Source organism: Pleurodeles waltl, chromosome 7, assembly GCF_031143425.1.
Source record: "Pleurodeles waltl isolate 20211129_DDA chromosome 7, aPleWal1.hap1.20221129, whole genome shotgun sequence".
Classification (NCBI taxonomy): Eukaryota; Metazoa; Chordata; class Amphibia; order Caudata; family Salamandridae; genus Pleurodeles; species Pleurodeles waltl.
Genome location: NC_090446.1, coordinates 1,469,743,462 through 1,469,763,698, shown reverse-complemented (window position 1 = coordinate 1,469,763,698; position 20,237 = coordinate 1,469,743,462). Strand labels below are relative to the sequence as shown.

At 44.8% G+C, this 20,237-nt stretch overlaps 1 protein-coding gene across 1 annotated transcript in view; it reads right to left on the bottom strand.

Moving 5' to 3' along the window:
* Positions 1-20,010, bottom strand: part of ATP4A (ATPase H+/K+ transporting subunit alpha) — a 75,509-nt gene extending 55,499 nt beyond the window's left edge. Inside the window, exons 1-7 of the mRNA XM_069201173.1 lie at positions 19,892-20,010; positions 18,912-18,971; positions 15,969-16,172; positions 15,514-15,627; positions 13,382-13,516; positions 12,274-12,391; positions 11,923-12,191 (exon numbers count right to left, since the gene is read on the bottom strand). Coding sequence (XP_069057274.1) covers positions 11,923-12,191; positions 12,274-12,391; positions 13,382-13,516; positions 15,514-15,627; positions 15,969-16,172; positions 18,912-18,971; positions 19,892-19,996 — 1,005 coding nt within the window. The 5' untranslated portion in view covers positions 19,997-20,010. The remainder of the gene's footprint in view (positions 1-11,922; positions 12,192-12,273; positions 12,392-13,381; positions 13,517-15,513; positions 15,628-15,968; positions 16,173-18,911; positions 18,972-19,891) is intronic.
* Between the last annotated feature and the right edge of the window lie 227 nt (positions 20,011-20,237).

Genomic DNA, 20,237 nt, shown 5'->3' with positions numbered 1-20,237 from the left:
GGAGGGAGACAGGCCGGTAGGGCTGGGGCCAAAGCAGTTGGGCCCGTATTTATACTTTTTTTAGCGCCGCATTTGCGCCGCTTTTTGACGCAAAACGGCGCAAACCTACAAAATACAATGGCATTTTGCAAGTTTGCGCCGTTTTTGCGTCAAAAAATTACGCAAATGCGGCGCAAAAAAAGTATAAATACGGGCCTTGGTGTCTCCGTCTTCTCTGCAGGGTTTTTCAGCTCAGCAGTCCTCTTCTTCTTAAGTTGCAGGAATTTGATTTCTTAGGTTCAGGGGAGCCCCTAAATACAGGATTTAGGGGTGTGTTTAGGTCAGGGAGGGCAGTGGCCAATGGCTACTAACCCTGAGGGTGGCTACACCCTCTTTGTGCCTCCTCCCAAGGGGAGGGGGCCACATTCCTATCCCTATTGGGGGGATCCTCCATCTGCAAGATGGAGGATTCCTAAAAAGTCAGAGTCACTTCAGCTCAGGTTGCCTTAGGGGCTGTCCTGACTGGTCAGTGACTCCTCCTTGTTTTTCTCATTATCTCCTCCGGCCTTGCCGCCAAAAGAGGGTCCGTGGCCGGAGGGGGCGGGCAACTCCACTAGCTGGAATGCCCTGTGGTGCTGGAACAATGGGGGTGAGCCTTTGAGGCTCACCGCCAGGTGTTACAGCTCCTGCAAGGGGGAGGTGATAGCATCTCCACCCAGTGCAGGCTTTGTTATTAGCCACAGAGTGACAAAGGCACTCTCCCCATGTGGCCAGCAACATGTCACGAGTGTGGTAGGCTGCTAAAACCAGTCAGCCTACACAGGTAGTTGGTTAAGGTTTCAGGGGGCACCTCTAAGGTGCCCTCTGGGGTGTATTTTACAATAAAATGTACACTGGCATCAGTGTGCATTTATTGTGGTGAGAAGTTTGATACCAAACTTCCCAGTTTTCAGTGTAGCCATTATGGTGCTGTGGTGTTCGTGTTTGACAGACTCCCAGACCATATACTCTTATGGCTACCCTGCACTTACAATGTCTAAGGTTTTGCTTAGACACTGTAGGGGCACAGTGCTCATGCACTGGTGCCCTCACCTATGGTATAGTGCACCCTGCCTTAGGGCTGTAAGGCCTGCTAGAGGGGTGACTTATCTATACTGCATAGGCAGTGTGAGGTTGGCATGGCACCCTGAGGGGAGTGCCATGTCGACTTACTCGTTTTGTCCTCACCAGCACACACAAGCTGGCAAGCAGTGTGTCTGTGCTGAGTGAGGGGTCCCTAGGGTGGCATAAGATATGCTGCAGCCCTTAGAGACCTTCCCTGGCATCAGGGCCCTTGGTACCAGGGGTACCAGTTACAATGGACTTACCTGGATGCCAGGGTGTGCCAATTGTGAAAACAAAAGTACAGGTTAGGGAAAGAACACTGGTGCTGGGGCCTGGTTAGCAGGCCTCAGCACACTTTCAATTCAAAACATAGCATCAGCAAAGGCAAAAAGTCAGGGGGTAACCATGCCAAGGAGGCATTTCCTTACAAATGGTGACTAAACATAACTATTAAATAAACATAGATGGTCTCATAGAGTTTCGTGGCCAGCCCGCCAGGTAACCAGGGATCAGTTCCTCCTCATCCCCTCCTTGTGGTACACCACAGTACTTTCAGAAACCTGCCGACATTGTGTTAATTGTTTTGCTGCAAGTGCTTCCAGCGGTGCTTCAAAGCACACTTGTCTAAATTCCTGCCAGCAGCACTGCATGGCCTCCAGTCAGTACTGTGTTTTGTTTTGCAAAAAGCAAACTCCCAAAGCGTGGATTTATTTTTGCAAATCAAAAAAAATCAATCGCACAGACATGCAGGGAGTTTTCTCCTTGGAAGTGGAGGCCATTGCTTAGTTTTTCTGGGCACAGCAGCTGTATCTGTCAAAGCAGCCAAAGAGTATAGTGGCAATCTGGGACCAGCAGACCATTTGGTGTAAAGAGGATGTGGTGAGTATGAGATGTCAGATATGCTCTAGCTTGTCAGATTCCTACTGGAGGACATTTTTAATTAGCACAGGAAGAAATACCGTGTATGAATTCTAGGAATCCTGTTATATTTCTTCTCTGAAGCCAGCAACATAGTAAGAGATGGGCTGCCGGTGGACACTTCACTTATCGGGGAACTGATTGGTTCGAGAGGGCCGGTCGTGCAGCAGACCGTTTGGGGCCCGAGTCTAACACCACCGTGGGTGGTGACCAACTGACCGCTGGGGGGCACAGGCCTGTGGGAAATTGGCCGGCCAATGGGGCGCGAAGAAGATGGGCTTCATGTTGCTTAATTGTTGCTTAATTGTTGAGGTAACCACTGCGTCACTAGAAGGGCCTCACCACCTCTGCCGCTGAAGGATCACATTACTAAGCATGCTCTCCACCTTTGGAACGATTTAATTTAATTTAATTTAAAAAGGCAAGGATATAAGAAACTGGATATTAAATAATTATGTTATAAGATTTGGGATTTGTACTTAAGTAAATCAACATATTTGTATAAGATATTGGCACTCTGAAATGATAAATAGATATGCTGATGTACACTGATAAAAATCAAAGTTTTCACATTTGAGCATGTATCATTTATGTCACATTGGATGGTGAGGGACTCTCATGTTGGTATAATGTTTTATGATAATTATATATACAATGAAACTGTTTTTTGTAGGAAGTCCTGATGAAGTCAAGGGGTATTCCCCAGACGAAACACGTGTTGTCTAGGACGGGAATGTGAGCTATTTTTGGATACCAGATCTCTCAAGAAGAAGAATAAAAAATACTGTGACTCAACTCACGAAGATTGTTTTGAATGCGGACTCTCAAAGCAACTTCTATAAACATGGACTGTTGATGCTGACTAATTTGTAATGTGTGCCGCTGCAATTTATAGTTTGGGTAACAGGAGTTGTTATCATTTGGGTCTAATTTTGGGGTGAAGTCCCAGTAAGTGGCACCTCTTGGATGAATTTGATAGATAATTGAGTGAGAGCGCCAGTTACTCTTATTGATATCACCCCTTATAAGTTGTTATTTTCGCTGAAGGATCACCACCTCTAATGCCCAGAGGACTGCACGTTTCATCACGTATTGACTACCTAACCAGGACCCTGCCATACATTTGCTGTACATAAGCTAACTGCCGTGGGGCTGAGCACAGCGAAGAAGACCTGCGTCTCGCACCCATACCTGTGCCTGGGAATCATCCCCCAGTGTCCTGTCGGACAGTGAGCAGCCAGCGGCAGTGAGTGCAGCGGTAAGGGGCAGCGATGAAGCAGCTGAGGAAGAACGGCAGGAAGGAGCGTCCTTGAGGGCTCCAGTGACTTGGGGCAGAAATGTAACCTCTGGCGGGCACGCCAATCTGCGCACGACTGGGAAATCCTTAAAGGGGCAGTAATTTGGATCGCAGCCCCAATCCGGCCAAGCACTTGCATTGAGTAACTTGAACATGGCCTCCCCCGCCTCCACATGATCCAAGGGATAAACTCTTAATGTGATGGCGCACCAGAACCAGGTGCAACTGGCAAGCCCCAAGTTTTTAGCACAGCAATAATGAAGTTTTACAGGGGCAGTGCACTGTGTGTACCCTGCTGCACGAGCAGGACAGCGGTTGCTTCTGGCATTCAAAAGTATTTAAATGTCTCATACCTGGACACTGAAAGTTGAAGGTTCTAGTCCACGTGTGTCTGTGGTCATTGTCCTGCCCTGACCTCCCCGGGATTGACTGCATCAAAGAGCTTACCTCAGAGTTCACAATCAGGGCTACAGAAGTTAAGGTGCTCCATATAAACAGACGGTGATCACCGAGAAGATGGATAACGGGGGCAAGGCAGCTGGCTGTACACGGGCAAGGAGGCCCCCTGCCGGTTCAGGAAAGATCAGTTGAGAAGGCCCCTGGGGAGCCTGAACTGGATGAGGATCTGGAGGAGCTCTTGCAGAAGGCACGGGAATTGCTGGTCAAGTAATGCAGAAGTGGAGGTGACAAGAGGAACCAGAGCCCTCCCACACATGGTGCTGTTGCTGCGCCACATGACTGCTTGTCAACTAAAACACAATATTGCAGTGAGGGCTAGGCACATTCCTGGTTGCATCAACTGTGTGGCCGACACATTGTCCTGTTTCCAATGGTAGAAATTCAAGGAACTGTCCCACACGCGGATCCAGCATGACTCCTATACCTGGACTGATGTGGGAATTGCTGGGATTGATGGACATAAGGATGCTGGTGGACAGCATGCTTGCCCCAAGACAGCAGCAAGATACAGCAAATGCTGGGAGGTGTTTCAGGAAGTGACTGGAACAAAAGGGCAATGAAGAAGTGGAGAATTTTATATAGTGAGTGTTCACAGAGGGTAGAAAGAAAGCACGGGAGGCAGGCCCATCTTAGTGCTTTTTCCTACTATGCAAAATTGTCGTCAGTATCAGATCCCACCAGCTCATTTTACTGCAGGGCAGCCATGAAAGGTTGGGGTAGATTACAGCCCAAGCGAAGTGACCAACTCCTTCCAATAGAGTTCTCCTTATTGAGGCAGTTAACTGCTATTCTTCCACAGGTCTGCAGGACAAAACATGAGTGTACTTTTCAAGGCAGCCCTCACACTGGCTTTCTTTGGGGCATACCGGGTCAGCAAAATCTTGGCCCCCTCCATGTCCTACCCAGGGGATCTCTGCCTGCAGAGCCAGGATGTGATCACGGGGACATTGATCATTTATCTGCACAGGTCAAAGACTGACCGGGGGGGAAAGGTAAATACTCGCAGCTTTATTGCCTGGATGTAGACACACTTTGTCCAGTGTGTGATTACATCAAGCTAGGCTGCCCCAAAGACTTGCAACTGTTTCAGCATGAGGACGGCTCCTGCCTCAGACATTTTCACTTCAATGCGGTATTAAAAATGGCCATCGAGAAAGCCAGGCTCCCACCAGGAAGGTTCGGGACACACTTAATTCGCATAGGCACAACCATTACAGCAAACTGTCTCTGTGAGAATCGTATCAAGAAACCGAGGCCCTGGGCATCAGGAGCATTTAAGGGGTACATCCGGCCAGTAGCTCCATTAGTTTACCTCACGGCCCGCTGTCTCTCTCCTTTTGTTTCCCTCTCCCAGGCCTCGCCGGTGACAAGCGCAAGATATGGATTGTGAGTCATTCATATGTATCAAGAGCGCAGCATTGGGCCACGTGGAAGAACTTTGAGGGGCTGGAGTTGCGAGGCACCGTGATGTTATGCCTTGGTCAGCCAGGAATAAGATGGGCGCAGCTCATCCCCACCTTACACAGTGCGCTCCAGTGGGAAAGCAAGCCGGATGCTGTGATCATACACCTAGAGGGGAATGATCTAACTTGCTTGGGTAGAAGAAATCTGTTAGGGGCAATGGTATCAGGGCTCACAGCAGTGACCAGAATGTGCCAACCTGTAGATATTCTGTGGTCCGAGGTAATAGCGAAGCTGAGTTGGAGGGGGATGTTGGATCATGGGGCAGTAGTAAGATCTCAGCGGAAATTCAATATATCTATTTCCAAAGTGCACAGGGCTAATTCTTGGAATTTCATTGGGCACGGCTTCATCAACCTTAAGTTACCAGGATTTATTGAAGCAGACTGCATCCATTTGACTGGGGTGGACACGTATATGTTTTTATTAAACATAGTAGGGGCCTTGGAGCGGATAGGTTTCTAGTAAAAAAAAGGATAAAAAAGGGGGAAGCTGTCTGTGGTTGGGTAACCACAGGCAGCGTGGAAGGAAGACACAGCCGGACGGATAACACCGTAGCCGAAAGCCAGGAGCTACTCAATGGATGCCTCATGGCAGTTACACTAGGAACAACAACAGACCAGTGTTAGTCTTGGCATCCTTGGCGTAGTCTCCCCTAACTTTTTGCCGCTGTTTCCCAGGTTGTTGATGTGTGCTGGACTCTGTTTTTGCTGTTTTTGTTACTCTGGGCACTTTACCACTGCTATCCAGTGCTAAAGTGCAAGTTCTCCTATGTAGAATGTATGTGTAATTGCATTTCCATGATTGGCATATTTGATTTACTGGTAAGTCCGTAGTACAGTGCACTAGAGGTGACCAGGGTCTGTAAATCAAATGCTACTAGTTGGCCTCCAGCACTGGTTGTGCCACCTACATTAGTAGCCCTGTAAACATGGCTCACACCTGCCACTGCAGTGTCTGTGTGCAGTTTTAAACTGCCCATTCGACTTGGCAAGTGTACCCACTTGCCAGGCCTAAACCTTTCCCTTCCCTACATGTAAGACACCCCTAAGGTAGGCCCTATGTAGCCCCATGGGCAGGGTGCAGTGTATGTTTAAGCAGGACATATACTAATGTGTTTTACATGTCCTGACAGTGAAATACTGCCAAATTCGGTTTTCACTGTGCAAGGCCTATCTCTCTCATGGGTTAACATGGGGGCTGCCTTTAAATATGATTAAAGCGCGGATTCCCTTTGGGAGAAGATAGACATGTGGAGTTTGGGGTCTCTGTACTCACAATTTAAAAATACATCTTTTAGTAAAGTTGGTTTTGAGATTGTGTGTTTGAAAATGCCACTTTTAGAAATTAGGCATTTTCTTGCTTAAACCATTCTGTGACTCTGCCTGTTTGTGGATTCCCTGTCTGGGTTAGTTTGGCAGTTGGGCTGTTTGCACCTCTCTCTAGACAGTGACACAAAGAGAGCTAGGGTGTAGCCTGCATATCCTAATGAGCCTTCTGTGCTAGGAGGGAGGGGAGGTGTGGTCCCTCATACCTGAAAGGGCTGTGCCTGCCCTCACACAATGCAGTCTCCAACCACCTGGTGTGTGTCTGGGGCCTGGCCTGGGCAAGGCAGGATCTCACAAACAAGAGAGACTTTCCTTTGAAGTAGGCCTACTTTAAAGGCATAAAGGGGTACAAGAGGGGCACCCAAATCCCTGAACATTAGATCACTTCTGGAATAAAGAGGAACCTCTGCCAAGGAGAAGACCTGAAGAGCTGAGAAGAAGTGTTTCCCTGCCTGTGACTGCTTTATGGAGCTACCCTGCAGTTGCTGCTTCTGCCTGTGAAAGGGGACCAAGACTGGACTTTGTGGTGCATTTCTGCTTGTGAAGAATCTCCAAAGAGCTTGACCTAAGCTTGCTTCCTGTTGTTGGAGTCTCAGGGCCATCAAAGACTTCCCCTGCCAGCACCTGGACTCTCAGCTGAGACTCTTGCCCTGCCAAGTGGTGCCCTATCCAGTTTCTGGGCCCTTGAAAGGTGAAGCTGGCAGACCAAGACTGAAAATCCACGCACAGACCGCCGTGGGGGAACATTTTTGACTCACCTTCCGTGACGTGGCTGAGATATGACGTGCCGCCGGCTTCGCGGCTGAAATCAATGCTCCACAGGCATTGATTTCGCGGCTGGAAGATCAATGCAACGCGGCTGGAGAAACGACGTGCAAGACCCGCTAACGGAGGTTGATAACGAAGCAAACCCCACGCAGCGGAGAGGAAAAACGATGCACGGTCTCGCTTGCGAGTGAAAAATCGACACAACGCTGGCCTTTTCCGACGCACACTCGCCTATGTGGTGTTATTTTGACGCAACCCAGGTACTTTTTCACGCTAAGAGTATTCTCACTGTGTTCTAAGGAATTTAAGACTCTTATTCTTTAAAAATTCATAACTTGACTTGTGGATGTTGGATTTTTGTCATTTTGGTCTTGTTTTGTATAGATAAGTATCTATTTTTCTAAACATGTGTTGTGTTATTTTGTAGTGATTTCACTGGGTTACTGTGTGTGTTGGTACAAATACTTTACACATTGCTTCTGAAGTTAAGCCTGCCTGCTTGTGCCAAGCTACCAAGGGGGCGGATGGGGGTTAACTGAGGGTGATTCTCCTTTACCCTGACTAGAGTGAGGGTCCCTTCTTGGACAGAGGGTAACCTGACTTCCAGCCAAAGACCCCATTTCTAACAACCAGCAAAGGGGATAGCAGCAGGCGGACACGCCACTTACAGCCCAGGCAAGGCCAAAGAGCTGCCCTCTGCGACTGGGTAGAAAGAGAAGCCTAGTCACTGGAACGCTGTCTACCGGCCCCTTGTGTATATAGGCTGTGCAAGGACACTGGCGATCAGTGACGTGATGACAACACAAAGAACTGAAAGGTCACAGAAACCTGTCATGGCATTGAACTTGTATATATGATTGCATGTCTGCATTTGTGATGTACGAATGAATAAACTATAGCCGTTTATGATCCAAAATTGGCTTTGCTCCCCTTTCTTTGAAGGAAACAAAGGGAAAGGGGACAGAGGTTATACTCGAACGGCCTGGAAAGAGCGGGAGCCACTTTCCCATCCTGGTGGGGTTAAGTCCCTGCCACTGGAAACCCGTAAGTCACTCCTCATCTAAATGAGGCAGGGGAACCACAAGTTTGACCCGGCAAAAGAAACACTGATTTACTGCAGACAAGTCCGGCTTTAGGGGGGTGTAACTGGTGCAGCCGCACTGGGCACTGACCTCAAGGGCGGGACACTGTTTTTAGCAATAACTTTCAATTTAAGAGTACCTGAAGCAAAGTTCCATATGCACCAGCTGCCAGGTACAATAAAAATGTCAAGATGTTCCTGACATAGCGAGATCGGAGTTTTGTTTAGTGGCAATTTTGACTCGCCAAAAAGTAGCACAGAGAGCTAATATGCATGCTGCAACGAACAGATCCGTATTTTATGTGGATAGCTGGGTGGATTAGTATGTCTAGTTTTTAGCAGAGCTTTATAACAAATGCAATGCACGTGCAGGAGGGGCTATGGAAGGATAAGGTAGGTGGTAGTGTGGAAATCCGAGAGGAAGTCAAAGGGGGGTGCCAAAAAAGTTTGTCGCACAGGGCGCCACCAGTGCTGAAGCCGGCCCTGTCTGCAGGTCTCTAATTTCACCACAGTCTCATAGCTTTACATGAGGAGGCACAGGACAACTAAACAGAAATATAGCAGAAAATACCAAAACAAATGCTGAGCATAATTAAAGATAACAATACAAAACCAATCATACCTCAAATACGGCTTAAGCATAGACAATTATGGCTTTTTCTATGTAATATAACTAAGGATAAATTTAGTTATATTTAGCTCTGTCTATTTAACTAAACATAACTAAACTAAAACTAAACACATCTTAACATAAACATAAAGAACTACGCCACATTATAACAAAATGAGTAGTAAAGCTTAGCTAAAGAAGGGGTTATGTGTGGTATTGAATGAAAACAATGTGGTCTTCAGGCTTTGTCAAACTAGCTTGCAGGGCTGTTGGGAAATTCTCTTGATTCTGTAGGTGGGGGAGGATGGCTACCGCCCTGGATGTGGCAAAGCACCGCTAGCTTGACAATAGTACTTTAAATGCTATCGAGGCAGATATGCAATGTGTATGTTTCATTCCACAGCAAGATGTAACTGGCATGGCCATGGAACACTGGACCAGTGATGGTGAGACCGTAATCAATAAAACCATCAATTTTGATGGTACTTGTTTCTGGCTCAGAACCTTTGATGCTGTATTAATCAGCACAGTAAGAATGATTCAAAATATTGTGCACATTATTTAACAAGCAATAGCTAAGCTAATAGGTCTGGAGTTGGATGCCAGCCTCTTGGATCGATCACTGCTTGTTTTGTTTCTCGGGTTTTTTTTTTTTTAAACGTTACTGTTGGGGACACTGCCAGGTCCTCGTCAATATGAAAACAAAGGACTAAAAACAAAAATATTTTTTGGTCTCAAAAACACGCCTTAGCAGCCCGAGGCACTAAAGGGAATTACTTTGTATGCAGATATGCTCCTTGTGAAAGGGCAGAAGGGTCAATGGCTGATGTGGACTGACCATTTGCCCAATGCTCTATGCTTTACTGCATGGAACATAAAAGTGAATGATACAATAACATGCCAGTAGACAAAGAGGACTGGCTGAAATCCTAGATAAGGAAGTTTATTACACATGCAATTTTAGTAAATTCGAAGTGTCTTTGCTAACGCCAGACCTAAAAGTAGTGTTATTTTTGCAGCTATGGAGTTGTATGATTAGATTATGGGATTCTCCCTCCTCCTTGGGCCAAATTAGTTAAGGCTTACATATATGTCATGTTTATTTTTTAAGATTCAGTTGCCTAGGTGGTTTTAGCCTTCATGAGGTTGTAGACTATATGTTAAATGCACTTGTGCCAATCTATCTGTGCATTTACATGGCCGTCATCTGTAACTTCTGCTTGCATATGGCTTTCGATGGGCACAGTGCATCCAGTAGGTGCACTTTTTCTTGTGGCATAAATATGTCCTTGCTGTGCATCAAGTTTCTTTAACTGGACACATCATTGTTTGTTAGGCACATACAACATTTGATGCTACATAAAACCATTACTCCGATCTATAGGTTGTAGTTCATGATGTGTTTGAATAGTTGATGCCTTCAGAACTGCCTGCCAAATCATTACATTACCAACATTGTGCTGTCAAACCCATTATTGATATAGTTTATTACCCGAAAGTGTTTTTTTTATAAAAAACCCCGCCCGGTGCCCCACTCTGCTATAAATCAGCAATGCTGTTCTTAGAGGAGTTTCATCTGTGGGACGATGAGCTGGATAGGTTTGGATGAGTGGTTTGAGTTAGATGTTCTGGACAACTTGGGCATTGAGGTTGATGACTGGGCTTGCGTTGGATGGGAAGTGAACGAGTTTGATAAGAAAGGTGCTAACTTTGAGGAGTTTTGATGAGTTGAATGAGTGTGGTGATCAGTTTAATGTGCTGAATGAGTAGAGGAATGAGTTTGATCAGCTGAACTACTAAGGAGCTGAGTGGCTTTGGCTGAGTTGTGGTGATGAACTGGGTGAATGAGGATGAGTTGGAGGATTGGAGTGATTAGCTGGTGGAGCTTCAATGATTTGAATGAGTGAGGTGATGAATCGGACATGTTTGGATGATTTTAATGACATGGTCTTGAGGTATACCAGTCTGAATGGGTAGGACCATGTGTTTGTCAAGTGGCACAACCATTGGGTGAGGCTTTGTGTGTTCACTTGGTCTGATAATACATTGCATGAGTTCATGTGTTTGGGGCAATGAGATGGATGGGTGCATTAGTTAGGATGAAGATGGATGAGCACTGTGGTGAGTTGGGTAAGTTTCATTGGGCTGAATGAGTGTGTGATGATTTGGATTAGTTTTGATGTCCTTAGTGTGTGGGGTGATATGTTGGATAAGTATTACAACGAGTTGGAAGGAACAGTGTGCTACAGTGGATGAGGAGAGTGCTGATGAAATGGATGAATTTGGATGAGTTGAATAATTTGGGAGTATGACGTAGTTTGGTAGAATGTTTTGATGAGTAGAATGAATGGCGTGGTGAGTTTGGATGTGTAGGACGATGAATTGGATGACTTTAAAGACGAGGGTAATGGGTTGGATAAGTCAGACTAACGGAATGATGAGTTGAATACATTTAATTTAGTGCTCAAGAGGGATAAAGTGGATGAGCTGGATGAGTTTGGATGAGCTGAACCAGTGGGGTGATGAGATGGATGGGTTTGGATGGATTGGATGAGTTTGGCTAAGAGGGGCGACTCTACAGGAGTGCGATACAAAATAAAAAAGAATACCAATCAGGCATGAAACTGTCAAAAAAAACTTGCAGCTTTCAGTTTGGACTACGATTATGATAGAGACAAAAATGTGGATGCGCTTATTTGTTTGATTGCTGTTATGACATTGAAAACAACAAGTACATATCATAGTTGTGATAGCAGAGGCGAGGGATGGGCCAGGATGCTCTTGCTGTTTCGGGAAACTGAAGAGGAAGACAGGAAGGCAGAAAATTAAGAGAATATTGGAAAAGAAGATAGGAAGACAGAAGGGTCAGGGACCTCTGAGGATACAAGAAACGCTGGTATAAACAATGATTCCTTACCGTGACTGTAGCCAGTAAACCCTCTGGCACATAGGCTACCACAATAGCCATGAAGAAGACCATCGCCCTCAAGAAGGGGTATCCAATCACCATAGCAACAACAAAGAACGTAGCTCCAAAGAAGATGGCCAGCCCAGCAATAATGTCTACAAAGTGCTCGATTTCAATGGCAATTGGGGTCTTCTCATTCTCCACCCCAGACGCAAGGGTAGCAATCCGACCGATGATGGTACGATCACCAGTGTTGATGATGACCCCAGTAGCTGTCCCTAGAAAATAAGTTATGAACTTGAAATTATGTGAAAAAAATCTAAAACTTGTTTCTGTAAGGCAGAGTGATAAGGCACTTACCTTCCAGGCACATTGTGGAGAAGAAAGCAATGTTCCGGGTTTCAAGGGGACTCTCATGTGTGTACTCCGGAGTCCTGGCCTGGGGTTCAGATTCTCCAGTCAAGGAGGAGTTATCCACCTGTGGAAATTTGATAGATGTTACTGTATAGAACAATCACAAATATTTCCATACTTCAGTCAATTGACATTACACTTAGCAATCCGTCAGACAATAAACAATTATTTACCACGGGTCCTTTCCTCACTGAAAAATGTAAATTGACCACATATTTAAGTCGGAAAAATATTGTGGTGTATATATATATTTTCCTGCAGTAAATTATCTGATTATATATTATCTGATATAAAATCAGAGTTTGGCCCTGGCTGTTCAATGCAAACCTCGTCACCCCGCAGCCCTTTTGTATTGTTGACCTTGGGTATGTAACCCTTCTGCCAACAGTGTTAACAGCATACCCCTTTTGTAGTTATACTCTTATATTAGTTTTTTGCCCAGAAATAACTTTGCTACATTCTGGGCTTGCTGCCCATTTGGTTAGCACATGCACTTCTACTTCAGGACTCTCTCTTGTTCATAGGTGTTCTATTAAATTCGTTGGTCATATGCACAGATGGTCACCAGAATCATAGTGGGCAGGATTGCCCCCCACGTCAATTTAGGGCTTAGTGAATTAAATCACCACCTCAATTACATTCTATTCAAAGCCACTGTTTGGTTCCATCATTACAGAATCAATGGACCAATGGCAGACCATGAGTCAGGAACATCTACCTAACTCATGTAATCTGCTAGATTACTTTAGTTCAAGGCTGCTTGTGGTCAGTGCAGGTTATGCACAAAACTGGTAGTGCACAGAAATTCCTATGCTATTCCATGGTGATGCAAACCTTAACGTCAATGGGTCAAGGAGTCCTTATTTTCTGCATAAGACGTTCTGGGCACTGTGGAGTTCACAGTAACCCATGTGGAAAGAGAGATAGTATGAGCTTTAAATATGAGTTTCTACCACGTCCCACTAGTAAAGCCTCGGTCTGCTCTCTGCATGGTCTCAGCGCCATCAACTTTGCAGAAGATATTTCCAGCATGGTCTGTCTGCCCACACTGTACCTTGCACCCTGAGGCTGTTATAATTCTGATGTCTGCAGGAACTCGGTCTCCTCCTTTGATCTCCACCAGATCTCCTACTACCAGCTGGTTGGCATTGATCTGGAACTTCTCTCCATCCCTGAACACGGTTGCTTGCTGAAAAGACAGAAAACGTTGAATCACACGGGATGCATTTACACTGCCATAAACATTCCTGTCTCTAGGCTAGAAAGTCGCTCCCATATTCTGCAGCAGAAGGATTTAACTTACACCTACAGCTATGTGCAAACTTCAGACTAACTGAATAACTTGTACAGCCTGACACAGTAAGAAATGTTAAAGCAAATGTGTATAAATTATAGGAGAATCCATTCCTCAGATAGGATAAAGAAGTCATACCCTGTTCGTACAGTACCTCATCCCAAGATCCAAGCTCAACATACTGATATTCAGGATGGGGAAATCCATAGAGTGTGGCCACCTTAAGTGTTCGTAACAAGGACTGTTCCAGATTTTAGCTTTTGGATGTGAACAGACAACTACATTTTAACTGATGATGTTTTTTTTTTAAAAAAAACTTGATTTTAGATGGCACCCAATCATGATTACATATGATTCCTAAATGACAGTGGATGAGTCTCATGTAACCACAGCATCTCAGCAGTTTCCGTAAAGACTCCTGATCTCAGCTTATGATTTCAAAGAGCAACTAATGATTGTGAAGAGACCCTATATTTCAGCTAATAAATAGAAAGAGAGTCTAGATCTCAGCTGAAGATTGTAATGAAATCTTTCATCTAAACTGATGATTATAAAGATACCTGGAATCTCAGATGATGATTATAAAGAATTCCCAAACCGCAACTGATAGGCCTAAGGTAACCCCCAGATCTCAACTTTTTACGTTTATCTGAAGACACTCTAAATCTCAGCTTATGATAGTGAAGAGATCTGGATATCATCTATGTTTGGAAATCGATTTTCAATCCAGTTTATGATTGTAAAGAAATGCCAGATCTCAGCTGATGAAAGAAAAGCAACTCAACATCTCAGCTGATGATTGTAGGGAGGTCCCAACACTCGTGTGATAATGGTAACCTTGATCTAAGCTGATGATTATAAAAGGACCCCTGAACACAGCTTATGATTGTAAAGACCCCCAAAATATCACCTAATGATTGTAAAGAGAAACCACATCTCAGCTTATGAATGTAAAGAGACCCCTAATATCAGCTGATGAGTGTCAGGGACATCTTGAGGATTTTGGGGGACCTGGGCCAAACGTATTTTGGGGGGCCCTGCTTGGAACAGCTTTGAATTTATGAACCAATTTCAGCTCTTCCATGCCCTCTTTGGCCAGGTCCCTGACAATGCACAGGTACACCGGACCAAATTCTAAACACGTTTACATCTAATATTCAGGAATAATTATGTGTTTTTCAGAAGTGTTTTAAGTATTGTAGCACAGGCAGCAGCTCACTAATATTACTAATAACCTCATATGTTCAAAACTTTTTTATGGATGTTGCATTAAACAAACAGCATTTCTCTGCAAAATCTCTGTATATGACCCTCACACATCACTTGCATTAACAAATAAAGAAAATGGTAATTCAATTAATATGTTTAAGAATTATTCAAGGTCATCAGGGCAAGCCTCTCTGCAGGACAAAGCGGGTTCCATTAGGGGGGCCCTGAAAGGCTGGGGCCCGGGCCAGAGCCCACTTTGCCCATGCATTAAAACATCTCTGATGATCAGATCTTAGCTCTTTTAGAGTTGTAAATTGATCAAAAGCCCAGCAAATAATTGGAAAGAGACTGCAGATGTCAGCTGGATGTCAGTTAGTAGATTCCAGATCTGAGCTGCAGATTCCATTGGGATCTCTTCAACTCATAGTTTTTAGATCTTACTAATCTCCTGATTCTCTAGAAACTCCAAAACCTAGCTGTAGAGTATGAAGAGAGCTCCATGAAAAATGCTAACTCTGTCACAAAAGCATTTGGTTGATCGTTTTTACAGCTGACCTGGTAACTTTGAGTAAAACACTAGTAATATGGCCACATGGTTCACCCGTTTCCTTTCAGAAAAATGGGCTTCTGTGAATCGGGACAGAACTCTTAAGCACAACTCTTAAAGACATGGCAGCACTTACCTGGGGCACAAGATTCTTGAAGCTGGCAATGATGTTGGTGCTTTTGAATTCTTGATAATACCCAAAGCAGCCTGTTACTACCACGACTGTAATTAAAGTGACGGCCAAGTAGAGCTGTGGAGACAGATAGCAGAAGTTTCATTTTTGGTTGTTAACAGTACAGAGGGACCTCAACCCAGAAAGATCAAGCTCCAAAGATCGACCTCAGCCACCTCTGACCCGCTAACCAGGCGGAAAAAAACACAAGGGAAATTCAGATATTGACGAGGTTGCAAAATCTAAATGAATTGTCTTATCCTGTGGCCAAAAGAAGCTTTATGCTAGGGTTGACATGATTTCTAAACATCTCTTGCATGACATTACTACTAAATATCAGCCGAGGTCTTCTTGTATATGTCATCTCTGTTCACCTTCTCAAGAAACTGAGATACAAACATACAGAGGCCGAGACTTACATTATCCTCACTCGTGAGATCTCCCTGCGATAATTGGATGCCGAATGCGATCATGCAAATCACAGCAGCTACCCACATCAGGCACTGCAGACCCCCAGCGAGCTGCCGGGCAAACTTCACGTACTCGGGGGTGCCCTTCGGCGGTTTCAGTTCATTGGGACCGTCTCGCAGGAGCACCTCGGCAGCCCAGCTGCCTTTCAGCCCCTAGAAGCAGAGAGGAAAATCAGACTGTAAGGAGGGGAGTGGAGGGGGGGCACATAGTTTATTCTTCTGTTCATCCTTAACTTTTATTAAGGAATTTTTAATCTCGTTTTATGTCTCTTTTCTTACAACCTTCCCCACTCCCCAATTCTCTTGATCGTTTTCTGATTGCTTTTCACTCTAGGCATATTTTGTCTTTATAGATATGTGTTTCTCAGTAGTCAATTAGACCACACCCTCAATAGTCTATAATAGAACAAGGAATCTGGAGAAGGTCAAATTCAGGTATTCAGTAGCACAAAATACATTCAAAGCATTCATAGCACCTCAACGCCTGAGGAAAGGGTACTTTATCACCCAGTGCTGAATACAGCAAAAACTCTAACATCTAATCACCTATCTGGACACTAGCAACAAAACAGAATGAACTTGTAATGCCGCGCCTCAACGCAGCGTCTTTTTGCATCCGTGGTCTGAACTCGCTGCCAATTCTCGGAGCGCCGTTCCCTGCGTTTTCTGGTCACTTTGGCAACGCGTTCCGGGAAGCGTGTTTTGCGCTCCCGGTCGCGTTGCCCTTACCTACTGTTGGGCATTTTCATCTCCCCTGTCGGTGGTGGCCTTCTTCTGGTCTTTTTCTTTTCTTTTCGTTTTCTTTTTTCTTGCCTCTGTATTCTGCCCTTTTCATGTTCATGTTTGTGTCCATCTTGTCTTCTTCCTGTTTGCATTTCCCAGCATGCTCTTTTTCTTATATACTGCCTCTTTTTTCCTATTCTTTTCTATGGGCTTTTTCCCAATTCAAGATGGTGTTCTTTTCATTTCCTGTGATGTCACTTCCCCTTTTTCAGTATATAAGCCACTCAGTCTTGCTCTACCTTGCGTTGCAAACACTTCCCTTTGGTTGTGCTCTTCGTTCCTGTTCATCGTTCCTGTTTTCGCCTTGGAGTATTTTTGCCTTGTTTTTTTCATGTTTTCAAGTCCTGTTTTTCTTCTTTTTAGGAGTTCCTGTTTGAGGTTTTTCCCCCAGTTCTTGGTTTTTTTTTCCTCTGGGACTCCTTCTGGAGGGTACGGTCTGCTTTGGCGTTCCCTGTCAAGCGGCACCGTGGCTACCAGAAAGGGTTGCCGTTATTTGGGATTATCCAGAACCTGTAGAAGACCGGGTGTGTTCTTCAATTCTGCATTCAGAGGTGAGAAGTCGAGTGCAGTTCGTGACAGAACTAGGCACTTCAACAACCATCATTGAACTGACACAGAGCCAAGGTAGATGCAAATCACCTCATCTTGCTCTTGAAACAGCACTAAATTCAAGCAAAATGACTCATCAGCTACAATTCAACTCTACACCTAGGTCAACCGGCTGTAAACATCAACGGGACATCAACCCACCAATCAGCTATCTCAGCACAGGCCACTGAACCACTCCTAACAGATGCACTAGCACCACCCTTGTGTAACCAGCACTGAGCCCGTGATTATAAAGTTGAGAATCTTTTGCTCTCCAACAGAACTAAAAACAGACACAGAGCCACTCACTAGGGTACAGACACGCATGCAACAGACAACCACATATGCTTTGAATGTACACAGTCTACATGTGCTGTCATACCGCCTGCTCAGTGGCACACAACTAAGCCCTCCACATGCCAGCTTCCCTACTTTGCATTCACCATGGTTGCCAAGGTCACCCATCGGACAACACTTAGCCCTTAAAAGAAAACTCACATCCACCCTCTTGCCATCAACCCTACAACCCACTGGTAACCATAGACCACTATCCCATGCCACGCCTCTGAACCAGCCACTGCAGGCACATGCAAAGCGGCGCTAAAGGCCAAACACTGGGCCATGTGTCACTCTGAAAAGAACACTTACACAGCCAGGCCCTTTATGGGTATCTCCCGCCTTATTAATTATGGATACCAACAGTAAAGCATGTGCTGCATGACCAGTTGCACCAGTGCATGCAACAGAAAGTTCTTCATGTTCACAAAGGTGTGAGCTATATGACCAACTGTAGCTTTGTGGGATTTATTCTGGAGCCTCAGATGGAAATCCGCACAGTGCAAATGACAGCCCATAAGCACATGGACTGGACCAGTGCAAGATGCTCTAAGTTCATACTGGCGGACAGAAAGCAAATAATATGTTCCACATATTTATCCACAACAGAACCTGAAAAAGGCGAGTCTTGTTGGCTATTTAGAGTGGATATGAACTTTGGATTAGTTAGGAATATTTAGGGGGCACAAAGAAGCACTATGCTACTATTGTTATCTAAAATGGCGGCATTGTGCCTCTAAGAGGGATAGTAAGCGCCCACTGCACCGCCCTTCATATCTCAGCCTTCTACTTTTTCTTACATGTGTTTGAAATTCAATTTCTGTGTTTTTTTTCCTTTTTTCATTCGCTCTATCCTCTAATCCATGCCTCTCCTTCCCACAGGTTGTGCATATTTCCATGCCCATGCTCGTTTCTCACCCTTTTCCCTTTTCCAACATTCAGAACAGTTATCCTTCTCGCCTGAGGTTTTCTTGCTCTTTTCTAAACTGAAAGCTCTTCTGCTTCCCTTTCTAAGCCCTTCACTTACTAGGAAGAGCCAGAACAACATTCAATAACTCTGAGTTTTGACAGATGGTACAAGGTTGCATCGGGATGACTGCAGTAAAGACACCAAGTCAGAATATAGGACTATGTTAGGTCTCAAGGTCACAAAGACTGACCACTCTCCTTCCCCAGCAAACTCACCTTCTTGACACTGGTTTGGTATTTAAGTTCCAGCTCCTCTACTGAGATTTCATGGTCATTCTGAAAAAGAGAGATAATAACGTGATGATAATACTGGTTTGTATAAATCACAGACACATTTTCTATAAAATTATCTTCAAAAAGGGACTTCACAGAAGCCTCATTGTCGTCTTCCTCCTTTCTTCATCTGAATTCTTGTAATTGACACAAAGTGTAGACGAACCCTTTTGACTTATTTCTGCCTTTATCTAAGCTCCACCATGCAAAGGGGCAGCTTTAAAAAAATATGATTACGTCGAGGGGTGATGCGACCTTCTGTGTAGGGATTCCTACTTTGGAAAAGGGAGACCCAGACTTAAATTCTGCGTTTGATTGAACATCCTGGGAATCTGGACAAATCACTTAATCTCCCTGAATGGTAGTCTGGTTCTGCTGTAGGCACTCCAGTGCCCTTGGGCCAGGTTTGCACTGAAAACACCTGCACAAATGTAACTGATTCAAAACAATATGAATTTCGAAGTTTGTGGCCGATAAACCACTATTTCTTTCACTCGTTTCACATTCTTTTAATTGCCCATTGCCCTTCCTTATCCCTACTCTCATCTTTTTCCCCCAAAACCCATATATTTGAGTTCTGTCTTCACAGTTTAGCATTCCTCTGTCTCTTCTCCAGCTGTAATACAATCCCAGTCTGCCTTGAGCATATCTCTTGTGTCCTTCTCTCCTCATGAGGTTTCTCCTGGTGAGCCTTTGTCTTTACTTCCTACTGTCCAACCAACTCTTTCTTGTCTCCTCTCTTTCCTTCCGTATTTATTCATCAACCTTCAGTTCTTGTATACCATATTCCACCTTCATCTCACCTCTATATTTCCAACCCTATTGACTTTCCGCTCTCCTTCCAGTTACTCCTTCCATTTGCTCTCTGCGCTCTCCCTTTGAGCCCACCCAATTTCCATCACCCTAGGTCCCCTGGTCCTCACAATGTCCATCTCCTTCTTCATGCTCTCCAGCTTCTCCTTCTTCTTGGCGCCTTTTTGTTTCTTCTTGATTTTGACGTCCATTTCTCCATCGTACTCCTTCTCCATCTCCACGGAGTAGAGCTCGTACGTGTCCTAAAGGGTAAGAACAGGAGTCAAGGCAGGCTTATGACTCAACAAGTAATGCAGTAAAAAGACAGGCATGATGTGATTGCGTGATACACTCCTGATTACTCTGTACATGCGGAACATGATTCACAACACTTTTGGAACCTAAGTTGCACTTAAGTACTCAAACTGAGCCACTGCAATACAATTGGCTTCTGCAAACTGTTCTAGTTTTGCATGT